The sequence below is a fragment of the Dromiciops gliroides genome, chromosome 2, assembly GCF_019393635.1.
Source record: "Dromiciops gliroides isolate mDroGli1 chromosome 2, mDroGli1.pri, whole genome shotgun sequence".
Classification (NCBI taxonomy): Eukaryota; Metazoa; Chordata; class Mammalia; order Microbiotheria; family Microbiotheriidae; genus Dromiciops; species Dromiciops gliroides.
The window spans coordinates 534,615,738-534,636,815 of record NC_057862.1 but is presented as its reverse complement, the minus strand read 5'-3'; the positions used below and the strand labels follow the sequence as shown (position 1 = coordinate 534,636,815).

General features: G+C 41.9%; 1 protein-coding gene across 1 annotated transcript in view; it reads left to right on the top strand.

The window, feature by feature from the left end:
* The window catches only part of ANK1 (ankyrin 1), a 344,837-nt gene that overhangs the window by 205,473 nt on the left and 118,286 nt on the right, over positions 1–21,078 (top strand). Inside the window, 1 exon segment of the mRNA XM_043987736.1 lies at positions 1,489–1,590. Within this exon segment, the coding sequence (XP_043843671.1) occupies positions 1,489–1,590 (102 nt within the window).

Here is a 21,078-nt window from a genome sequence, read left to right as displayed (position 1 = left end):
AAAATCTGTTGAGCATATATCATAACAACTTAGAGATTCAAAAAGGATATCAAGCTTAATACTTTTTTAGATAATTATACCTTTGGTGCATAGGTGTATATTTACACACAACACATAAACACTCCCATCTATGAGCTATAATACCATTACAGGAATCTCTACTGTCATTTCCTTTTTTAAATTATTATGGTATACTTTGGACAGGATGGTAACATAAACTTCATTCAAAAAAACATTAGCAGCCAAAGGAATTTGAAAGACTTTTTAAGTAGTTGGAGTAATATTAAATTCTGACAAGCCCAAGAGTTGAAAACAATGAACTCATTCTAAGAGGAATATTTTCAATAATATTTGGTCATGTCATATGCATAGTTAGGTAATTTGCTTAATTTAATTTTTAATAAAGTTTCTTTTGCAAACAACAATGATATTTAATAAATTTATAGTTTATGATTATTTTTATTTGACTATTTTTCAGTCCTGTTTGACTCTTCATGACCCCATTTGGGGTTTTCTTGGCAAAGATACCAGGGTGATTTGCCATTTCCTTCTCCAGCTTATTTTACAAATGAGGAAACTGAGGCAAACAGGGTGAAGTACCTAGCCCAGGGTCACACAGCCAGTGAGTGTCTGAGGTTAGGTTTGAACTCACAAAGATGAGTCCTCCTAAAAAAAAAAAAAGAGTCCTCCTGACTTCAGGCCTGGCACTCTATCTACTTACTGTACCCTGCAGCTGCCTTATACTTTATGATGGAGGTAAATAGATCAATAGATCGATAGATATGTACATACATGTATATATTACATAATACTTTAAGGATGTGATTTCATCAGTGTGGGTGCTTTCTCTACATTGATGCTGACAAACTTAGTAGATAACCCTTAAGAGTTACTCTGGACAAAATATTCATCTTTCAGCAGCTAACCTAATGATGCACCTCTCTAAAATTCATTAGGCTGGTCCTATATCCAAAGAAACAGTGTGTCCCTGGGCTTCTACTCCAAGCTTTTCCAGCAGGGGATAGGGCTTTCCGGGACTGGGTTTCATTGACTCAGTCTTTGAGAACCCAAAGCCACCCCCAAACCATGATTCAGCATTGGAGGAGGACTTCAGTGAGGTAACTGTGGGTGAAGGCCTCTCCCAACTGAGTGATGACCCCTGTAGAGTCTCTAGGAGGGCGATTTGCTCCCTGGCCATGAGGAAGACTCCCTGGGCTCGTCTCAGCTTGTTAGTTCTGTGTTCAGCCCTCCCGGTCTGACATTTCATGTCATCTGTCTCTGCTTGTCAGAGGCACAGAGCAGTCCTCCTTTATTTGGTTCTCAAACAGATGTGGGATGTCACTATTTGACCCTCTTGCTTTTGTGCTATTGGCCTCGAAGTTTATCTTGCTTCCCATTACTTTTGTGGGCCTGAGGGCTGTAATCTGATGGTGTTGGCAGTAGGATGGATGGGTGACTCACCGTCTGTCATTTTTTTTCTCTTTGTAGGCCGATGCTGCTACCAGTTTTCTGAGGGCAGCAAGATCAGGGAACTTGGACAAAGCTTTGGATCACCTGCGGAATGGGGTAGATATTAACACCTGTAACCAGGTAGGTGGCATCTCATCGGAGGTTATGTTTTACTGGTTTATGCCTTGTCTCATTTATGGAATGTTGGGAAACTGCCTTCATTAACTTAGTAATGGGCCAAGGGGACAAAGCCAGAGAGGGGTCTTTGCCATTAGTGTTTGCAGCCTTCTCTACAAACTATGTCCCTAATGGCAGAGGCTGCAGATAAAACCAGGAGAATGCTGTGAATACTCAGGCTCATGTCTCCTGCAGAGGCTTCTTTGAGAAGTTGAATTTGGTCCCTGCTGATGCATTTAGAAAATGATCTTTGAAAGTCATGAGGAAGAAGAGTCTTTGAAAGATGATTAGACCACTAGTGACATTAAATCTACCATCCTGGCCTACCTAGGAACTCTGTTGGTTCTGAGGAGAAAAAGAGGTGAATGAGTGTTTGATCTAGCAGATGTTGGTAAAAGTGGATTCTCCTTAAGATTGAGCATGAAGGTACAAGGGTAACAAGGACCGGCTTGGTGGGAGCCAGGAATCAGTTGTAGGTGACTATTTCTTTGGGAGAGAGGAAGTTAGCCAACTTCACTGGGTTCAAATGGGCAGCAGAGGGTGAAGAATGAGCTCTCTGGCAAAAAGGATCTGGACTTCAGCAGGAACAGAGATATAACTACTCTCAGAAAGAGGAAACAAAAGACGAGAGACACAGGCATGTGAACTGGATGACCTCTACAAAGCCAGCTGGGCGGATTCCCAGAATGCCAGACAAAGTTTCCAAGGGCAGCAGGCCACCATTTCTCCAGCACTGTCCACCTCTGGCCTCCTTCCCCTCTCTCCCTTCGCTCCTCCCCACAAATACAGAGCATACAAAGCCTAGCAAGTATAGGCCATTGAACTGATTGCCAATTGGGCCCTTGGAACGTTAAAGCTTCCACAAGACCAAAATCAGAGATGATAGGAGTGAGAGAAATGTGTCATTTGGAGCTGCAGGAGGGAAACTGCAGTTGTTGTTTTCCTGGTTCATAGAACTTAGAGCATGAAGGAATCTTACAGACCATTTAGTCCAGCCTCTTCATTTTGCAGAAGAGGAAACTAAGAACCAGAAGTGACTTGCCTAAGGTCATACAGTCAGATTCTGAACCCAGGTCTTCAGACTCCAAAAGCAGTGAGTCTCCTTTCTACTTTACTGCCTAGGTAGGAAAAAAACACCTTGCCCAATGTCTTAAAGTCAACTTGCTCTCTGTGCCATGCTCACTGATCCTCTTCCTTGTAAGGAAAGTGTTTTGTAAACCCAAATATTTGCTGTTCAGTTGTCTCAGCCATGTCCAACTCTTCATGACTGCATTTTGGGTTTTCTTGGCAAAGATACTGGAGTGATTTGCCTTTGCCTTTTCCAGCTCATTTTACAGATGAGGAAATTGAGGCAAATAGGGTTAAGTGACTTGATCAGGGTCACATATCCAGTAAGTGTCTGAGGCCAGATTCAAACTCAGTAAGATGAGTCTTCCTGACTCCAGACCCAGTAATCTATCCACTGTGTCACCTAGATGCCCCCAAACCCTAAAATACAATAAGAATTTTATTATTAAAATACAGTTGTATGTAGCATGAGAGAGGGTTTGGTACAGTAATATTAGATACAATGTTAGACTCAAAATCAAGAAGACCTGGGTTCAAATACTGTCTTAGACATTTATTAACTGTGTGACCCTGGGCAACTCACTTAACCCCTATGGAACTCAGTTTCTTCATTTTGTAAAATAAGCCTGATGGGTTTGATGAACTTGATCATGACTAATGTCCCTTACAACTCTAAATGTGTAATCTGTATTAGAATTATATGCAGGGGGCAGCTAGGTGGCACAGTGGATCGAGCACTGGCCCTAGAGTCAGGAGGACCTGAGTTCAAATCCCGCCTCAGACACTTGACACTTACTAGCTGTGTGACCCTGGGCAAGTCACTTAACCCCAATTGCTTCACCAAAAAAAAAAAAATTATATGCAGGACCTCATCAAAACCATTAGTCATATGGTGAAGTGTGCTGTTTTTATTCAGTTCTAGAAATGTTACTATGATAACACTTTTCATAAAAAGTCTGCTTTGGTCCTCATGACAACCTTGTGAAGTAATCAGATGAGATAATATGTGTAAACCACTATGCATAGTGTCTGGCGTATAGTAGGTGTTTAATAAATGCTTATTCTCTCCTTTCACCCCCCATGTGGGTAATACAACTCTAGCAACAATTTACATTTTTAAAGTGCTTTATAGTTTACAAAACAATTTCCTCACAATATCTCTATGAGGCAAATGCTATTGTGGGTAAGGAAACTGAAGCCCAGAGAGGTCTGGGGTCCTGACTGTAGTCATAGAGTTAGTGAATAGTACAGTAGGGAATGGGAGCCAGGCAGGCATGTGCTGGTAAATGTTTAACAATTGGCTCTCCGAACACACCAAACATTTTTTTATCCTACTTGTATTATTATTATTATTTGTATTATCAACATTTTCCCCATCACTTTTAAAATTCTAGACAATCAACAAAACAATAAATCAAGCCTTGATTTGTAGCGGTTGCCGATTGACAAGGTGTAAATGTTCCTACTGAAAATATAACAATCGATTCTTGAAAGCTATGAGTTGGCTCAAGTCCACCCTTGGCCCCAGATGTCCTGACTGCTGCTCATCAGTGCTCTTGTCATACCCCTCTCTGCCCCCTCCCCAATTACAAATGGAAGTTTAGGAAGGTTAAAATGATTCGCCCAGGCCTACCCAGCTTTTTAGGGGGCAGCAAGTCTGAAGTCAGGAAGACGAGTCTTCCTGAGTTCAAATATGTCTTCAGAAACTTACTAGCTCTGTCCCTGTTTGCCTCAGTTTCCTCATCTGTAAAAATAAGCTAAAGAAGACCAACGTGGCAAACCACTCAAGTATCTTTGCTAAGAAAACCCCTAATAGGGCAGTGAAAAGTCAGTCACAACTGAAACAATGGAACAGCAACAGCAAAAACCCAGCTTTTAAATGACAGGACCAGAGTTTGAACCCAAGACTTCTGTGTCCAAACCCAGCATTCTTTCTGTGACCCCACAGCTACCTTATTCCCCTCCATAGGATGCGAGTCCCTCAGTGTCAAGGCTGTGAGTTGGTAAAAGAGCCTGCTGCTCACGAAGGAAGGCAGTAGGGATACATCCCCTGGGGATGATGTGAAAGTACCATTATGAAAATGATGAAGTGGCCATGGAAGGAGTTGGGTGCTGGGTTTCACTGCAGTGCAGTCCCTCTTAAGGGGTGCCAGGCCTGGAGAGCTCCTCTTCTCAGGAGTCGTATTTTGGTCCTCTCCAGAATTCCGTGGACAGTGGCAGAAATGGGGATGAGAGAATTCCTGCCAGCCTCTAGCCAGTGCCAAGGCTATGTATTGGATTGGGGAATTCTAAGGACACCCTAGGAACATGACTCTGGAATTTGACTCTGATGAATGTACCCTGTGGGTACGGTGAGAGTCCTGTGCTCCATCTGGCCTGTCTTCACCCCCTAACTCAATAGGCCAGTATCAGGTCATCTCACTGGCTCCTTGCATGCCGAGAGCCGCAACCACCAAGGAATTATTTACACTCTATCGACAGAACATCTCAGCCCTGGACTGAGGCCAAGAGAAGCAGATAATAGGCTCTGTGGGAGACCCAGAGGGGCCCTTTCAGTTCGATTTTGAGGCTGCAGGCGCTTGCTCAATTCTTCTGAGACCAATTTTTCCTCCAGGGGAATGAGGAATGGAGAACTTTAGAATTGGGGACACGGATTTCTGCTGGGGAAGAGGAAGACTTTGAATCTACTACCCAAGAAACCCTCCCAATCTGGGGCTCTGTTTGCCTGCATCTTTCTTATTGATCCAAGCACTGCAGTGATGGTGAGCTGCAGACTGGTTACATCTGGAAGAGAGATTTTCTATTTTGCTGGAGTTTAATTGCTAGATCTGTAGGCTTAATTTGGGGAGGGGCACAGGGAAGAGGAAAGGAGGTGAGCTTCCAGCTTCATTAAATCTATTAAAATGTTCCATGGGGCAGTGATTCATTTCATAAAACATGAAGATTTATTTCTTTATTGATTTATACTTATTAGCTATCCTGGAAAGGCGGGGAACTGCTTGCTTCTTAGTATAGCCTAAGAATGGGCTGTTTTCATTATTCTCTAAGGAGCTTCTCATCTCCGGTAATACTTAAGGGCTTTAATGCCTATGAGAACTGGTCAAAGGAAATGGAGGTCTTTAGCCTGGGGTGGGGTGGACCTGGAGTGGAGGAGAGATGGGAAGGAGAAATAGCAGTCACAAAGAGAAAACTTTAGGCCTGATAGGAGAAGCCTTCTAACACTTAGAACTATTTAAGGGTAGAACAGATTTCCAGCATGGCCGTGAATTTAGAGTTGGAAAGACCCTTAGAGGTCATTTGACAGAAAACAAAACTGAGGCCCAAGGACATTCCATTATTTTCTTAATATTCCCCCAGGTAGGGCAGCTAGGTGGCACAGTAGATAGAGCATTGGCCATGAAGTTGGGAGGATCTGAGTTCAAATCTCACCTCAGACACTTGCTAGCTATGTGACCCTGGACAAGTCACTTTACCCCAATTTCCTCAACCATCCAGGGCCATCTCCCAGTGTCCTGAGATTTGGATATATGTGTGTGTGTGTGTGTGTGTGTGTGTGTGTGTGTGTAATCCTGCCACTGGACCCAGATGGCTCTGGAGGAGTGAAGCCCTCACATAAATTCAAATTCACTGCAAGTCATGACATCACCCTGATGTTATGGTGCTCTTCTGGAAGGAAGGACATACAACAAGATGAACAACAACATCACCCAGCAATCGAGGCTGGAATCTGAACCAGAAGCTTGCGACTCCAAATTCAGTGACCTGTTAAAGCTGGGGAGGAAGACCATCCATTTACACTATAGGAGGATCAGTTGATGGAACTTAGAGAAGTTTAGTTGATAGAAGGCCAGGTTTGGCAAGGGATTGGAGGTCATGAAACACTTGAAGGGCCCTCATGTGAGAGTTTAGACTTTTTCTTCTTGCCCACTGAAGGCAGGACTAGGGACAAGGTACAGAGAGGCACATTTAGGCTTGAGGTCAAAGAAAAAGCTCCTAATGATTCGAATTGTCCAAAAGGGAAATGGATACAGGTTTCAGTTCACAGGAGGTCTTCAAGAAGAGCACTTATCAGATGTGTAGAAGGGAGCCTTATTCGGTTGGACTAGATGACTACTGGGGCATCCCTTTGCTCTCTGAGCTCTGGTGATCCCACAGTATAATTGCCACCATCATCACCACTGTGGCTCAGACAAATATAAAAAACACCACCCAATGCATGTATAGTCTTCCTCTAACATATGTGCAGATTCTCAAATAGCCACACTGATCGATACTGCATAAGCTCAGCTTGGTGTTAATGGTTCCCAGAAGAATAGAATGTTCTAGAATTAGAAGGGACCTTAGAACTCATCTAGTTTCCCTGCTTTATTTTATAGAGGAGGCAACTGAAGGCTAGAGAAGGGAAATCATTCAGCTGAGGTCATACTAGAAACCAGGACTTCTGATGTCTGGCCAAATGCCATTTCTATTGGCAGTTGGATTGGCACAGTGGATGGAGCACTGGGCCTGGAGTCAGGAAGATCTGAGTTCCAATTCAGCCATAGATACTTATTAACTGTGTGATCTGAGCAAGGTACTTAACCTCTGTCTGTCTCAGTTTCCTCATCTGTAAAATGAGGATAATAATAGTACCTACTTCTCAGGGTTGTTGTGGGGATAAAATGAGATAATATTTGTAAAGTGCTTTGTAAACCCAGTAGCTATCATTATTATTAACATTTATTATGTACCTATTGTATACAAGGAGAAAAGATGACACAGTCCCTGATCTCAAAGAATTTATTATATTCTACTAAGAATGAAGGAGGAGATCTGGCATACACACAAATAAATACAAATCAAATGGGGGGGTGGGGATGGAGGCAGAAGTGCTAGATGGAAATCTGAAGAGGGAAAGAACTCTTTTCGGCCTCAAGGAAACCTTTATAGCGGAGGTGCTGTTTACGCTGACTTGCAGGAGGATAAGGATGCTGAGTGGTAGGCATGAGAAGAGAGTGCCCTTCCAGCATGGGGGATGACGTATGGGGATGTAATCATCATAATTATCAAAATCATATGTTGTTCAGTTCTTCAGTCATGCCCCATGGACCAGAGCACCTCAATGTTGTCCATGGGGTTTTCTTGGCAAATACTAGAGAGATTTGCTATTTCCTTCTCCAGTGGATCAAAGCAAACAGAGGTTAAGTGAGTTGCTCAGGGTCATATCACTAGGGAGGCAGCTAGGTTGCACAGTGGGATATAGTGCTGGGCTTGGAGTCAGGAAAACTTGAGTTCAAATTTGACCTCAAACACTTAGTGTCATCATTGTAAGTAGCATTTATATAGTTTTTAATTTTAATTTTCAATATTATTTTTTGCAGGGCAATGAGGGTCACACAGGGTCACACAGCTAGTAAGTGTCAAGTGTCTGAGGTTGACTTTGAACTCAGGTCCTCCTAACTCCAGGGCTGGTGTTTTATCCACTGTGCCACCAAGCTGCCTCCTATAGTATTTATTATGTGCCAGACACTGTGCTGAGCACTTTAAAAATAATTATGTCGGGGCAGCTAGATGGCACAGTGGATAGAGCACTGGCCCTGGAGTCAGGAGTACCTGAGTTCAAATCCGGCCTCAGACACTTAACACTTACCAGCTGTGTGACCCTGGGCAAGTCATTTAACCCCAATTGCCTCACTAAAAAAAAAAAATAATTATGTCATTAGCACCTGGGAGGCAGGCCCTATTATTATTCTCATTTTACAGTTAAGGAAACTAAGGCAGACAGAGGTAAGTGATGGAATGCTGAGTTGAAGGAATAGTGTTTGTCCAGTTTGGCTGGAGCATAAGATGTATGAACAGGAGTAATATGAAATGAGCCTGGAAAGGTAGGTTTGAGCCAGATTGCGGAGGGCATTGGGATCATCATGAAAGGTTTTAAAGCACACTTCTTCCACTCAGGTGTCAGCTTAATAGACTTTTTTTCAAAGCAGAACCTTTCAAACTTCAGCAGCAGGGCCACGCCTATCAAAAACACTTCCTCCGGTGGCTAATTGGATTCACACACAGCCTTTCAACCCATTTGGTTCAATAAGAAGGAAGTGAGATGAGAACAGTAGAAACCTTTGCTCCTCTGGAGTTCCTGGAATTATTAATCCATCACTGACCCTCCATTGGGAGCCATGGGTTGTAATCCCAGGAGTGAAAAGCCCTATTATCTTAGTTTGCTGTTCTATTCTTGTAACTCTAACAAGGTTGGCTCACTTACCCTCCCCAATGGAGAGGAGAGTGTTGTAGGCTGGGACCCTGGCAGAGTCTTTTGTGTTGGAGAAGAAATATTTCCTCCTCTGGCCAGAGAACCAAGCATTGGAAATAGTGAGACTGCCTTACCATAGATAAAAAAAAGATGGCCTGGGGAAAGATAGATAGATGATAGAAGATGATAAATGATAAATGATAGATAGATAGGAAGATAGATAGATAGATAGATAGATAGATATGTAGGTAGGAAGATGATAGATAGATGGATAGATAGATAGATAGATAGATAGATAGATAGATAGATAGATAGATAGATAGATAGATAGATAGATTAATCAGACATAGGTGGATAGAGATAGACAGGTAGGAGATCAGACATAGATGGATAGATAGAAAGCTAAATAGATCAGACATAGATGGATAGAGAGGGAAAGAAAAACAAACACAGCTATCTGTAGCCCTATAGATATACAGGTATAGAGAGCAGCTATTTTCCTAAATGATGATGACAAGGACAATGATGATGATATGAAGGCAGTCGGGTGGTACAGTAGAAAGAGCACTGGGCTTGGAATCAGGAAGACTCATCTTCCTGAGTTCAAATCTGGCCTAAGACATAACTAGCTATGTGACCCTGGGCAAGTCACTTAACCCTGATTGCCTTAGTTTCCTCATCTGTAAAATAAGCTGGAGAAGGAAATGGCCAACCACTCCAGTATCTTTGCCAAGAAAACTCCAAACTGAATTGCAAAGAGTTGGACACGACTGAAATGAAACAAGTGCACAACAAGCAGCATTTATATAGTACCTATTATGAGCCAAGCACTGTGCTTAAAACTACAGATATTATCTCGGTTGATAGAGACAGTCATGATTTCTTGTTGAAGGAATATTAAGGACCACACACTCTCCATTCTAGACAAGGCACCTTCTAACTGTTCCCCATCCATGATTTTCTGTCTCCCACTTCGGTTGCTTTGTTGTCCCTTGGGTCTGGAAGCCCTGCCTCCTCTTACCTGTCTCCTGCTCCCTTCTTCACAAGACCTTTCCTGCCCACCACCACCCTTGGTTGTTAGTGCTTTCCAGCTCTTGAGATTACTTTGTATTACTTTACATGTACCTCTCTGTGCATGTGTTGTATTTCCCTCCTCCCCAGTAGAATGAAAGCCCCTTGAGGGCAGGGACAGTTCTGTCTGTTTTTGTATCCCAAGTCTAGCATAGCACTTTACATAGACCATCATAGGATCATGGTCCTAGTGCACAAAGGGACTTTAGAGGTCATCTGCTCTAATTCTGTCATTTCATTTGTTTGTTTTTGTTTCTTTGGTGAGGCAATTGGGGTTAAGTGACTTGCCCAGGGTCACACAGCTGGTAACTGTTAAGTGTCTGAGGTTGGATTTGAACTCAGAACCTCCTGACTCCAGGGCTGGTGCTCTATCCACTCTACCATCTAGCTGCCCCCTTCTAATCCTGTCATTTTACAGAGGAGGAAACTTGAGGCCCCAAAGTGGGAGAGAGGTGCAATGACTTGTCTAAGATGACATCGGTAGTAAGTGGCCAAATAAGTATAAGAATCAAGGTCACCTGACTCTAAATCTCATTATTCTTTCTGGTGAGCCAGATATTTCTCCTCCCATCATAGTGGGTGCTTAATAAATATTAAATTGAATTAATTAATGTTTTCAAAATGCTGGAAAGATCTGCAAATTATTCTAAGGACATGACAATGAAGCTGATGAGCCTTGTTGTCACAGTTTCTAGCATTAACTCATTGTATCAAAATGGGCTCACCTGGGCAAGGACGTGAAAGTGACAACAGGATGATGTAGGGAGCAGAGGAACATTGAGTGAGATATGAAAGGGGTCTTCAGGTCATCTAGTCTAATCACCTCATGCTATAGTGAAGAAAATTGAGGCATACAGAGTTTAAATGACTCAGCCCAAGTCACACAGGTAGCATTCGCCAGAGAGAAGACACTCCTGGTGTCTACAAGTCTAGAAGTATAATTTTCTGAACTATTTCTAAAGGACATTAGAACCTCAAGTTTTATAAAACCTCCAACTAGTGTGTGAGAAGCAACCTCACTTCAGTCCTTCAAAAGAGCCATGATTTCATTAGCGTAGGTGCTCCTTTACTCATTTCCATCAGAGGCAGCTAGGTAGTACAATGAATGGAGGACTAACCCTGAAATCCAAAAGACCTGAGTTCAAATCCAGCCTCAGACCCTAGCTCTGTGACCCTGAACAAGTCACTTAACCTCTGTCTGCCTCAATTTCCTTAGCTATAAAAAGGCGATCATAATAGTATCTACCTCCCAGAGTTGTTGTAAGGATCAAATAAGACAATATATGGAAAGCACTTAACACATAGCAGTAGATGCTTAATAAAATCTTTTTACTTCCTCCCTTCTTTCCTTCCCCCCTTCCTTCCCTCCTTCCTTCATTCTTTCATACCTTCCTTCTTTCCTTCCTTCCCTCTCTCCCTTCCTTCCTTTTTCCCTTCCTTCATTCCTCCCTTCTTTCCTTCCTTCCTTTCCTCCTTCCTCCCTTCCTTCTTTCCTTCTTTCTTCCCTTCCTCCCTTCCTTCCCTCCCCTTCCCTCCCTTCTTTCCTTCTTTCCTTCCTCCTTCCTTCCCTTCCTTCCTCCCTTCCTCCCTCCCTCCTTCTCTCCTTCTTTCCCTCCCTTACTCCCTCCAGCCTTCCTTCTTTCCCTCCCTTCCTCCCTCCTGCCTTCCTTCTTTCCCTCCTTCCCTCTTTCCTTCCTTCCCTCCTTCCTTCCTTCCTCCTTTCCCTCCTTCCCTCATTCCTTCTTTCCCTCCCTCCATCCCTCCCTCCCTCCTTCCTTGCTTCCTTCCTTCTTTCCATATTTCCTTCATTCCTTCCATATATCAACACTTCAGTGTCTTAGCAAGTAGTCTACATGAGTTGCTGAGGACAAAAAAGTCCCTCCCCTGGTAGCTGACTTCCTGGTGATGAGCCTCTATGCATCTCAGCACAGGCATATACATGGTCCATGGCCAGGCCTGTAATTCAAAGGGCCCTTTAGCTCATATTAAGTTGGCAGTCCTTTAAGATCCCATTCTGATGAGTAGGATTTTAATGGAAAGAGCTGGCCCCCATTGCTCAGCCCTGTCAAAGCCACAAATTTGTTTATATTTAACATGTGGATTTTTGTAATGCTTCTACTAAATGGGAGGGTTATAACAGTAAGTTTCCCAGAATTGGGCATTTATCAGATAGAAGGATGTTGGGTCTGCTGGCAAGGGTTTGTTGGGTAATGTTTATTACTTTTCCAAGTCATAGAATCTTAGTCCCAGAAAAGACCTTAGGTGGCCTCCCTGTTTGTAGGTAGAGTAGAAAGAGTGTAGTTGGTGCTCTAGGCAGAAAACCTGGATTAAAATCACATTTGGCTACCTGATGCAGACTAAGTGTATGACCTTAGTCAAGTCATTTAACTTTCCCTTAGTTTTCTCACCTGTGAAAAGAAAAAGTTAGACTAGAATCAGATTTCAAGATGGGAGGAATTATAGAGGTCATTAAGTCCAACCTCCTTGTGTTACTGACCCTCATTCAACCAATGAGGAAACTGAAGTTCAGACAAGCCAGTGAAGTGACTTGCCATAGCTAAGAAGGTTCTGGAGTGGGATACAAACCCGGGTCTTTCTGATTCCAGTTCCAGTATGATTTCTACTAAGCTATGTGGCCTCTGAGGAATCCTTCAACTCCAGTGCCATGATCCTCTTCCCCCATTTCATAGATGAGGAAACTGGGGCCCAGTGAAGTTACTTTTGTTTATTGAGTAAGTCTTATGACTTTAGGTATCAGGAAAAAGGCTTGGGGAGACAAGAGTAAAGATCTTGTCTTACTTTAATGGACTGTGGACTTCTTATATAAGACATAGCAGGGGCAGCTAGGTGCCACAGTGGATAGAGCACCGGCCCTGGATTCAGGAGGACCTGAGTTCAAATCCGGCCTCAGACACTTAACACTTCCTAGTTGTGTGACCCTAGGCAAGTCACTTAACCCCAATTGCCTCACCAAAAAAAAATTTTTTTAATTAAAAAAAAAAAGACATAGCAGTCAGACAGCATCTTCACACACATTATTTTATTTAATCGGTCCACCAGTCTTGGGAGGTGGGTTGTGCAAATGTTATTATTCTCATTTTGAAGTTAAGAAGCATGTGCCTCATAGAGATGAAGTGATTTACATGGAAGTCACACAGCTCATTACTCTGGAGAGGATCATGGTTTTACAGAGGACAGGGATCTTAGAGGAGAGATGAAAAAACTGAGGCTCACTGAGTCAAGTGACTTGGCTAAGGTCACACAGACCTTAGGTAAGTGTTAGCAGCAGGATTTGAACCTTCATCTTCAGAATCCAAATCTAATGTGCTTTCCACCATGCCATATCAATTTAATTCAACAAACATTCATTAAGCATCTACTATCTAGAAGTCAAGAGGCCTGCCTGCCTGCCTGATGTGGTAGCTGGAGAGCTGACCTCAGAGTCAGGAAGACTGGAGTTCAATGTCCATACTGGCTGGTTGACCCTGGGACAAATTACATGACCTTTTGCTGCCCCAGGCAACTCTCTAAATGGAAGAATAGTTGCAGATTTGCATTAATAGAGGGAATTTTTTCATTCAGAGCTCCACATGATAATGGAGTTTTGGTTCTGGATCTCCTCAAAAATATGTGAGGCATAAAAATTAAATAGTCCCACCCTTAGGAAGCTTACGTGCTACTGAGGGATATATTGTGTATACAAGTAAGTAAATGCGAAGTATGTACTTCATTACTGTATAAAGTAATCTGAGGGTGGGGGAGAGTTAATATCTAGAGGGACACAGTAAAGACTTTGGTTAGGAAGCAGCACCTGAGCTATAAGATTTTCTTGTTTTAGTGGTATTTTTATCCTTCCCTGTCACCATTGTGTACCTTTGGGCCCTTAATAGAGGACTGAGACCAGATATGAGAGCAGAATAAATGGATATTTGCTCTTTAAAGAAAAAAAAATCCAGGTCCCTCCCACTCTTACCCAAGAAGATAGGGTTTTTTTGGGGGGTGAAATATATATGTGTGTGTATGCGTATGCATTTGTATATATATATATATATATATATTCACTCACACACACACACACACATACACAGAGCTTTTTCTTTCTTGTTTCTATTTTCATTTATTCCACTGGGGAAGTGCTAAGTTCAGGGATGTTGGGAACCTCAAATGAGATAATGGTTGTAAAGGACTTTGAAAACCATAAAGGACTATATAAGTGCCAGTCATCACCAGCACCAGCACCACCACCACCACCACCATCATCATCCTTTGTCTATAGTGACCAGGCCTTAAATCTGGTGATAATTTATTCCCTGAACCTTCTATTGTGCTCCTGCTGACCTCAGGCTCTTTAGAGAGCTATATGGGGATGTGCTGGTAAATATTTAACAATGGGGTCTCCAGGGGGAAAAAAATGTATGCATAGATGCTTTTAAGTTTAATCTGTATTAACACCTTCTTAAGTCTAGATGATCTATTGAGAAAACAATAGCTCAAGCATTGATTTATAGTGATATAATTTCTGAAATGTAAATGCCCACACTGAAAATTGAACAATCGTGTGGAAGGTAGAGATTTTAGAGACGATCTAGTCCCACTTCATAATTTTATAGATGAGGAAACTGAGGCACAGCTAGGTTAAGGAACCTGGCCAAGGTCATAGAAGGAGTGAGTGGCAGGCTCATTGATTGAACTCAGACCCACTGACTCCAAATCCAGGGTCCTTTGCCAGTGGACCATCTCTGCTTTTCAGTGATTTACATGACCTCCTTCCCTCTCCCTCCCTCCCCCCAAAGGAATATCAATTCCTTTAAAAGTCTAACAAGTTCCTGCTCATTTTCTCTCTCACTTCAAATTGCTCCATCCAGCCACACTCACACAGTGTCAGAGGGAGAGGAGAGGAGAGGATATTAAAACCTTCCCTGCTGGTAAAGCCAGAGAGATTTGGGCAAAAGCAATCCCATAAGGCCAGCAGCTGAATATATGCTTCCATGTTTATTCTTGCACTCTCCCTAACGTGCTTCATTCCCATTTATTCATAACCTTTTGAAATAGAAATTAATGAAAAAGGTGGAACTTGGCCTTTCAGAGATCCTCTTGCCCCAGTTTCTGTTGAATAGGAAACATTCTTTCCCTTTTTTTGTATCTTAACAGGAAACATGATGTTTAAGGCTCATTTTGCTAATTATAATTCTGTAGACATGATCATTCCTATTTGTGCCTTAAAAAGTAAGTTAATTCATGGGAGTATAGAAGCTCAAAATTGCGAGGGGTTATCAGAGATCATCTAATCCAATTCTACCTGAGTAGGAATCCCTTAATCTCTCTATTCTTCAGAGGTTTCCTCATCTATAAAATGAGAGGGTTGGATTTGATGACCTCTGAGGTCCTGCTCTAATCTATCATCCTATGACCCCTTGTCTGACATGGTATAGAGTAGAGATAACATTCGTGGGTTGGGCTGGATGGCAACTGAGGTCCATTTGAACTTGTCCAATTCTGTGATTCTGTGAAAATCTGTGAAAAACAAAAGTTCTTGTCCAGTCACATCTTCCTTATCCTGTAATGGTTTGAATGTTTTTCTGGAAAGCAGTTGCAAGGCTTGACAATTATACCTACTATTTTTGTCTGATTTGGTCCATAATTGTAGCATGTTGAAATTTTTTAAAACTCCAATTCTATCATCCAGTGTATGAGCTATTCCTCCCAGACTGGTGTCTCCCAAACATTTAGCTGTTTCTTATGAGATGTATTAACCCACCACATTTAAGAATGATGGCTTACATTTGTATGTGAATTTTTCCTTTACATGTACACTAATCTCATATAATCCATGGGACAACTTTGATGGGTAGAGCTGATATTATTTTCATCATTCAATAGATGAGGAGCTTGAGACCAAGAAAAGTGAAATAAGTTCCCTAAGATCTAAATTCAATCCACCAAAGTCTTCCACAACCTGGCAGCTTTATCTTACATGTCTCCTGTCCATGAGTGCTATGAACAAACCGTACATTTGTTATCCCTTATACATGCCCAGCACTTTCCTACCTCCGAGCTTTTGCTAATGTGATTTGCTCTCCTTAGAATGCCTTTGCTTTTTGAGAGCCTTTAAGACCTGGGTCAAATGCCACCTCTCTTGGTATTCTTTCCTGATCCCCACAGTGGGAAATGATCTTTTCATCTTCCAACCTCACATAATGTTTTGTAAATATGTACTTATTACATTCTTGTACACTCTGTGGTTATTGTATATTTGTTGCATAGTACTACATATTTTGACATTTTAGATCTCCTTGCTAGACTATAAACTCCATGAAGGTAGGGGTTGTGCCTTATCAAAGTTATTTATGCCCCTGTAGACACTTTATATCTATTTGTTGTCAATGAGTCAATGAATATAAACTGGAACTTGCACCTGAATAGTAGTCTCCAGTAGAAAATGTTCTACTTCATGGTTTTACTTCATGGTTGCTGTAAATTCGAATATGAAAGTCACTTCAGCATCTGAGAAAGACAAAGGATGTGTGTGTGTGTGTGTGTGTGTGTGTGAGAGAGAGAGAGAGAGAGAGAGAGACAGACAGACATACAGACAGAGATAGAGAGACAGAGACATACACAGAGACAGAGACAGAGACAGAGAGGAGAGAGAGAAGAAGAGAGCCAGAAGGAGTAAGAGATACAGTATTTATGTGGGATAGAACTTCATTTGGGACTCTGCTTCTTCAATATGCTGACCTTTAAATCTAATTTGCTTATCTCCAAATTATAAATATACATATGAAGGTTAATGTTTGCTCATGGATTCTTTGACTAATATCAACCGTTTTGATTAGAATTATAAAACTAGAAAGGACCTTGGAATATAGACTACATATCTGGAAGGGGCCTATAATATGGAATGTCAGCACTAGAAAAAGCATTAGAAAATACAATGTAAGCCTTGGAAGAGACCTTTGAATATAGATGGTTGAGGCTCTAATGAACCTTAGAACAAAGACCATCAGAGCTAGAAGAGACCTTAAAGATAATCTATTCCAACCACCTAATTACTTTATGGAAAAGGAAGCTGAAGTTAGGGAGAAGAGATGATTACCCCAAGGCCACATAGCAAATTAGTGGTAGAACTAAGGCAAAGACTCCATCTTTCCTCCTTTCCCCCCCTTTCTCCAAGAATAGATTCTTAGTCTGGGATTGGTGAACTTTTTTTAAAAAAAAATAACTACAGGGGCAGCTAGGTGGCGCAGTGGATAAAGCACCGGTCCTGGATTCAGGAGGACCTGAGTTCAAATCCAGCCTCAGACACTTGACGCTTACTAGCTGTGTGACCCTGGGCAAGTCACTTAAACCTCATTGCCCCGTGCAAAAAATAAAAAAATAAAAAATAACTACATTTCAATATGATTGATTTCCTTTGTGATCCTGTATATTTTATCTTATGAATTTTAAAGCCTTCTTCTGAGGAGGGATCCATATAGGTTTCACCAGACTACCAGATGAGCCCATGAAAACCAAAAAAGTTAAAAATCTCTGCTCCAAAACTTTACCTGGGTGAGCAGACACCTGAGTCTCCTAGACAAAACAAAGACAAGTTGGCATAGTCCCATGGGGGATTTTACTACTAACAGATATCAATGTGATCCAATCCAGCAAATATCTGTCGAATACTTACTTCATACAAAGCACTAATCTCAGTAGTGGGAACACAAAAATGCAAGTGCAATAATCCCTACCCGCGTGGAGTTTATATTCTTCTAGGAGAATACAACACACACACACAAAGGTTCTTTCCTAAAGTTTAAAAGAAACACTATCATTGACAAGACCTGAATAGATATGAGCATCCTGGCACCAACAAGCCTGTCCATCTGTCTCAGAAGGTAAACTGGGTATAGAATGAAAACATTATGCATCGTCTCAGAGACAGGACCTAAGTCTCCTTGGAAACGTTATCCAGGACTGGTTGAATGTTCCTCTTGATGTCGATGGTTCCAAAGCACCTGCTCCACTCACTGCCTTCCTGGCGTGGGTAGCATCAGCACACAACACAACCTTTTCAAAGCTCCAAAAGATACTGTTCTTATAGAGAGGACAATTAGCCATGAGCTTCTGCTCAGTTATCAGAGAAGCGGCATCACCAGAGCTGGGAAGTGTCTCCTATATGAAGGCAAAAGGCTTGGGGAGTCTCTTTCTGGTAACCTTACTTTTCATACAACCAAGTCTCCTTGAATCCCAATCCCAATTACTTCTGTTTCACCCTATATATAGCTTCTGAAGCTCCATCATGACTGTATTGTTACTAAAATGGTACTTACCATAGGCATACCACCTGGACCTATCTTACCTTTTCAGACTGACTACACATTACTTCCTGAGGGTAGGGACTATCTTTCTCACTCATATTTCTATCTCCAGCACTTAGCACAGGGCCTGACACATAGTAAGCACTTAATAACTGCTCTACTTACCTACCTACCTACCTACCTACATACTTACATACCTACCTATCATCTACCTATCATCCATCTTTCTGTCCGTCTGTCTACCTCCTGACCTAGGCACCTAATCCCCCAGCTGCTAGCACCTTTCCCCCAAAATACTTTGTGACTATATTGTATCTACTTATATAGCTACCCGCTATCTCCCCTGGCTAGATTGTAAGATCCTGAAGCACAGGGAGAGGCCCCTTCACTTTGCTTCTTTGTATCACCATCACACCTAGCACAATGACATAGCAGATGCCTAATAAATGCTTGCTTGTTTGATTGATACCAGGCTCTTTCTGGTCCCCTGAAAATATTCTTAGCTGCTGTGCTTCATTTCAGAGCCCCTTTTGTTCATTAACTTGAGCTGCCACTTCTCCCCCTGAAGCCAGACTCCCAAGGGGTCTGCAAACCCTTGCAACTGATTTGCTGCCGAGCCACACTGATTTCCCAAAGCATGGAAGCTGTTGCTACTTTCATGAGATTAGGAAATAAAGAGAAGGTGATATGAGGTTGATTCATCTCTTTGCAGTGCTCTGAAAATGTGTTTTTTGTGGTCTTTAAAAAAAAAAAGAAAATGAAAAGGATTTACCTGTTATTTTCCTCTCCTTGAATATCTAGTAAACCACAAATCTCGTGAACTGTCTTGGTAAAAGAGCTAAATTTGGATTTCAGTAAAAGAAAGTGGAGCAGATGCAAAGATTCAATCTTGTTCCTTTCCATTGGTGTCAGCTTCATTCAGGTTTGAGAGTTTGAGTTTAGCTCTCTGCTTCTTCCTCTGATTTTATCTTGTTTCTTCCTACCACAGGAGATAGGTTTGAGGAGATAAAATGTGATTCTCCACTGGGGTTAAGGTAGTTAGTGCAGCTTTGTCTGGTTTCTGCTTCATTAGATTCCAACATCTCATATCTTCCTCAGACTTTTCCCACTGAGTAAACTCTGTAGGGGCAGCTAGGTGACAGGGTGGATAGAGTGCCAGGCCTGGAGTCAGGAAGACTCATCTTCCTGAGTTCACATCCGGCTTCAGACACTTACTAGCTGTGTGACCCTGGTCAAGTCACTTAACTCTGCTTGCTTCAGTTTCCTCATCTGTAAAATGATCTGGAGGAGGAAGTGGCAAACCACCCCAGTATCTCTGCCAAGAAAATCCCAAATGGGGTCATGAAGAGTCAGGCATGACTGAAACAACTGAATAGCAACAATTAATCTCAGTAGAGATTTGTAGGAAGAGAGGTTGAAGATTGGGGATACTTGATGGAAAATAAAGGCCTGACTTCCAGGAAAGGTTTCTGACATTGACTGGTTCCTATTCTGGGCTTGTGGTTTCTAAGGGTCTGACCTAGGCTCTCTCTCCTCATGGTTAGATAGATGGCACTTTGAGGTTTCCATCCTGGGGAATATCAGACCTATGGAAAAGGTCCAACCTCACATGTCCTGTATATAATAAAGAGGGCTGTGTGTGGTTGTACCTATCCCACAGGCCCTGTATTCTTACACATGCAGTGACCTTAACATGCCATCTGATCTCTATGGTCAGCATCTTCATCAATATCTTTACCTCCTTCATCAATCCCACCCTTTGTTGTTTCTTTTTTTTTTTTAAGTCCAGACCTATAATTTCATTAGTAGAGGGAATCCCCTTGGTTGAAACTCTCTTCAAGGATGGATATCAGCAATTAATCTGTAATTTATAGTCACAGACAGTTGCCTAGGACACTGAGAGATTAAATAATTTGCTCACAGCCACATGGCTAACCTTTGTCAAAAGCAGGACTTGAAACCAGACCTCCTCGACCTCAAGGCCAGTCCTCTGTCTATTGCCCAACATAAATTTCCAATTGGGGGAAATTTAGTGCTTAAAATATGGGAAAGTTCTTTGGATGGCTTTAGTTCTGTTCTTCTTGCTGGCTTCTAACAAGAGGCCCTCCCACTTATCATTCCTTGGACCATTTTAGTCCTTCTTTCCATTTGTTTCTTTTCTCCTCTTCAATCCTTGATTAAATTTATACTTTGATCTGTTTTGGAGCTGCAAATATATACAATATTTTATACACATATATGTATATATATGTGTGTGTGTGTGTGTGTATGAGAGAAACATTTCTATCTAAAACATTGTATTCACTGATTGCTTCCAGTATTGATCTCTTCTCAGTAAGCACCAAAAGGGGAAAAAAATGAGTTTTTCAGTTTCTTTGTGTGCTGATTTTTTTTGTGTGTGTGAGGCAATGGGGGTTAAGTGACTTGCCCAGGGTCACATAGCTAGTAAGTGTTAAGTGTCTGAGGTCGCATTTGAACTCAGGTCCTCCTGACTCCAGGGCCAGTGCTCTATGCACTGCGCCACCTAGCTGCCCCAAGTTGTTTTTTTTTGTTTGTTTGGTTGGTTTTTTTGTGTGCTGATTTTTAACTGAGAATCATAATAGTGTCATGAACCTGGAATTAGGAGAACTAGATTTACATGCCAGCTCTTCCACTTACTAGTTGTGTGTCTCTGGGCAAGTTAGATCTCTATTTGATAGCTATCAAATGTTTTCTCTCATTACTGATGATTGTCAGTGTTTTCTCTTATTAGTGATGGATGAGGAGGAGCTTCAGAAACTT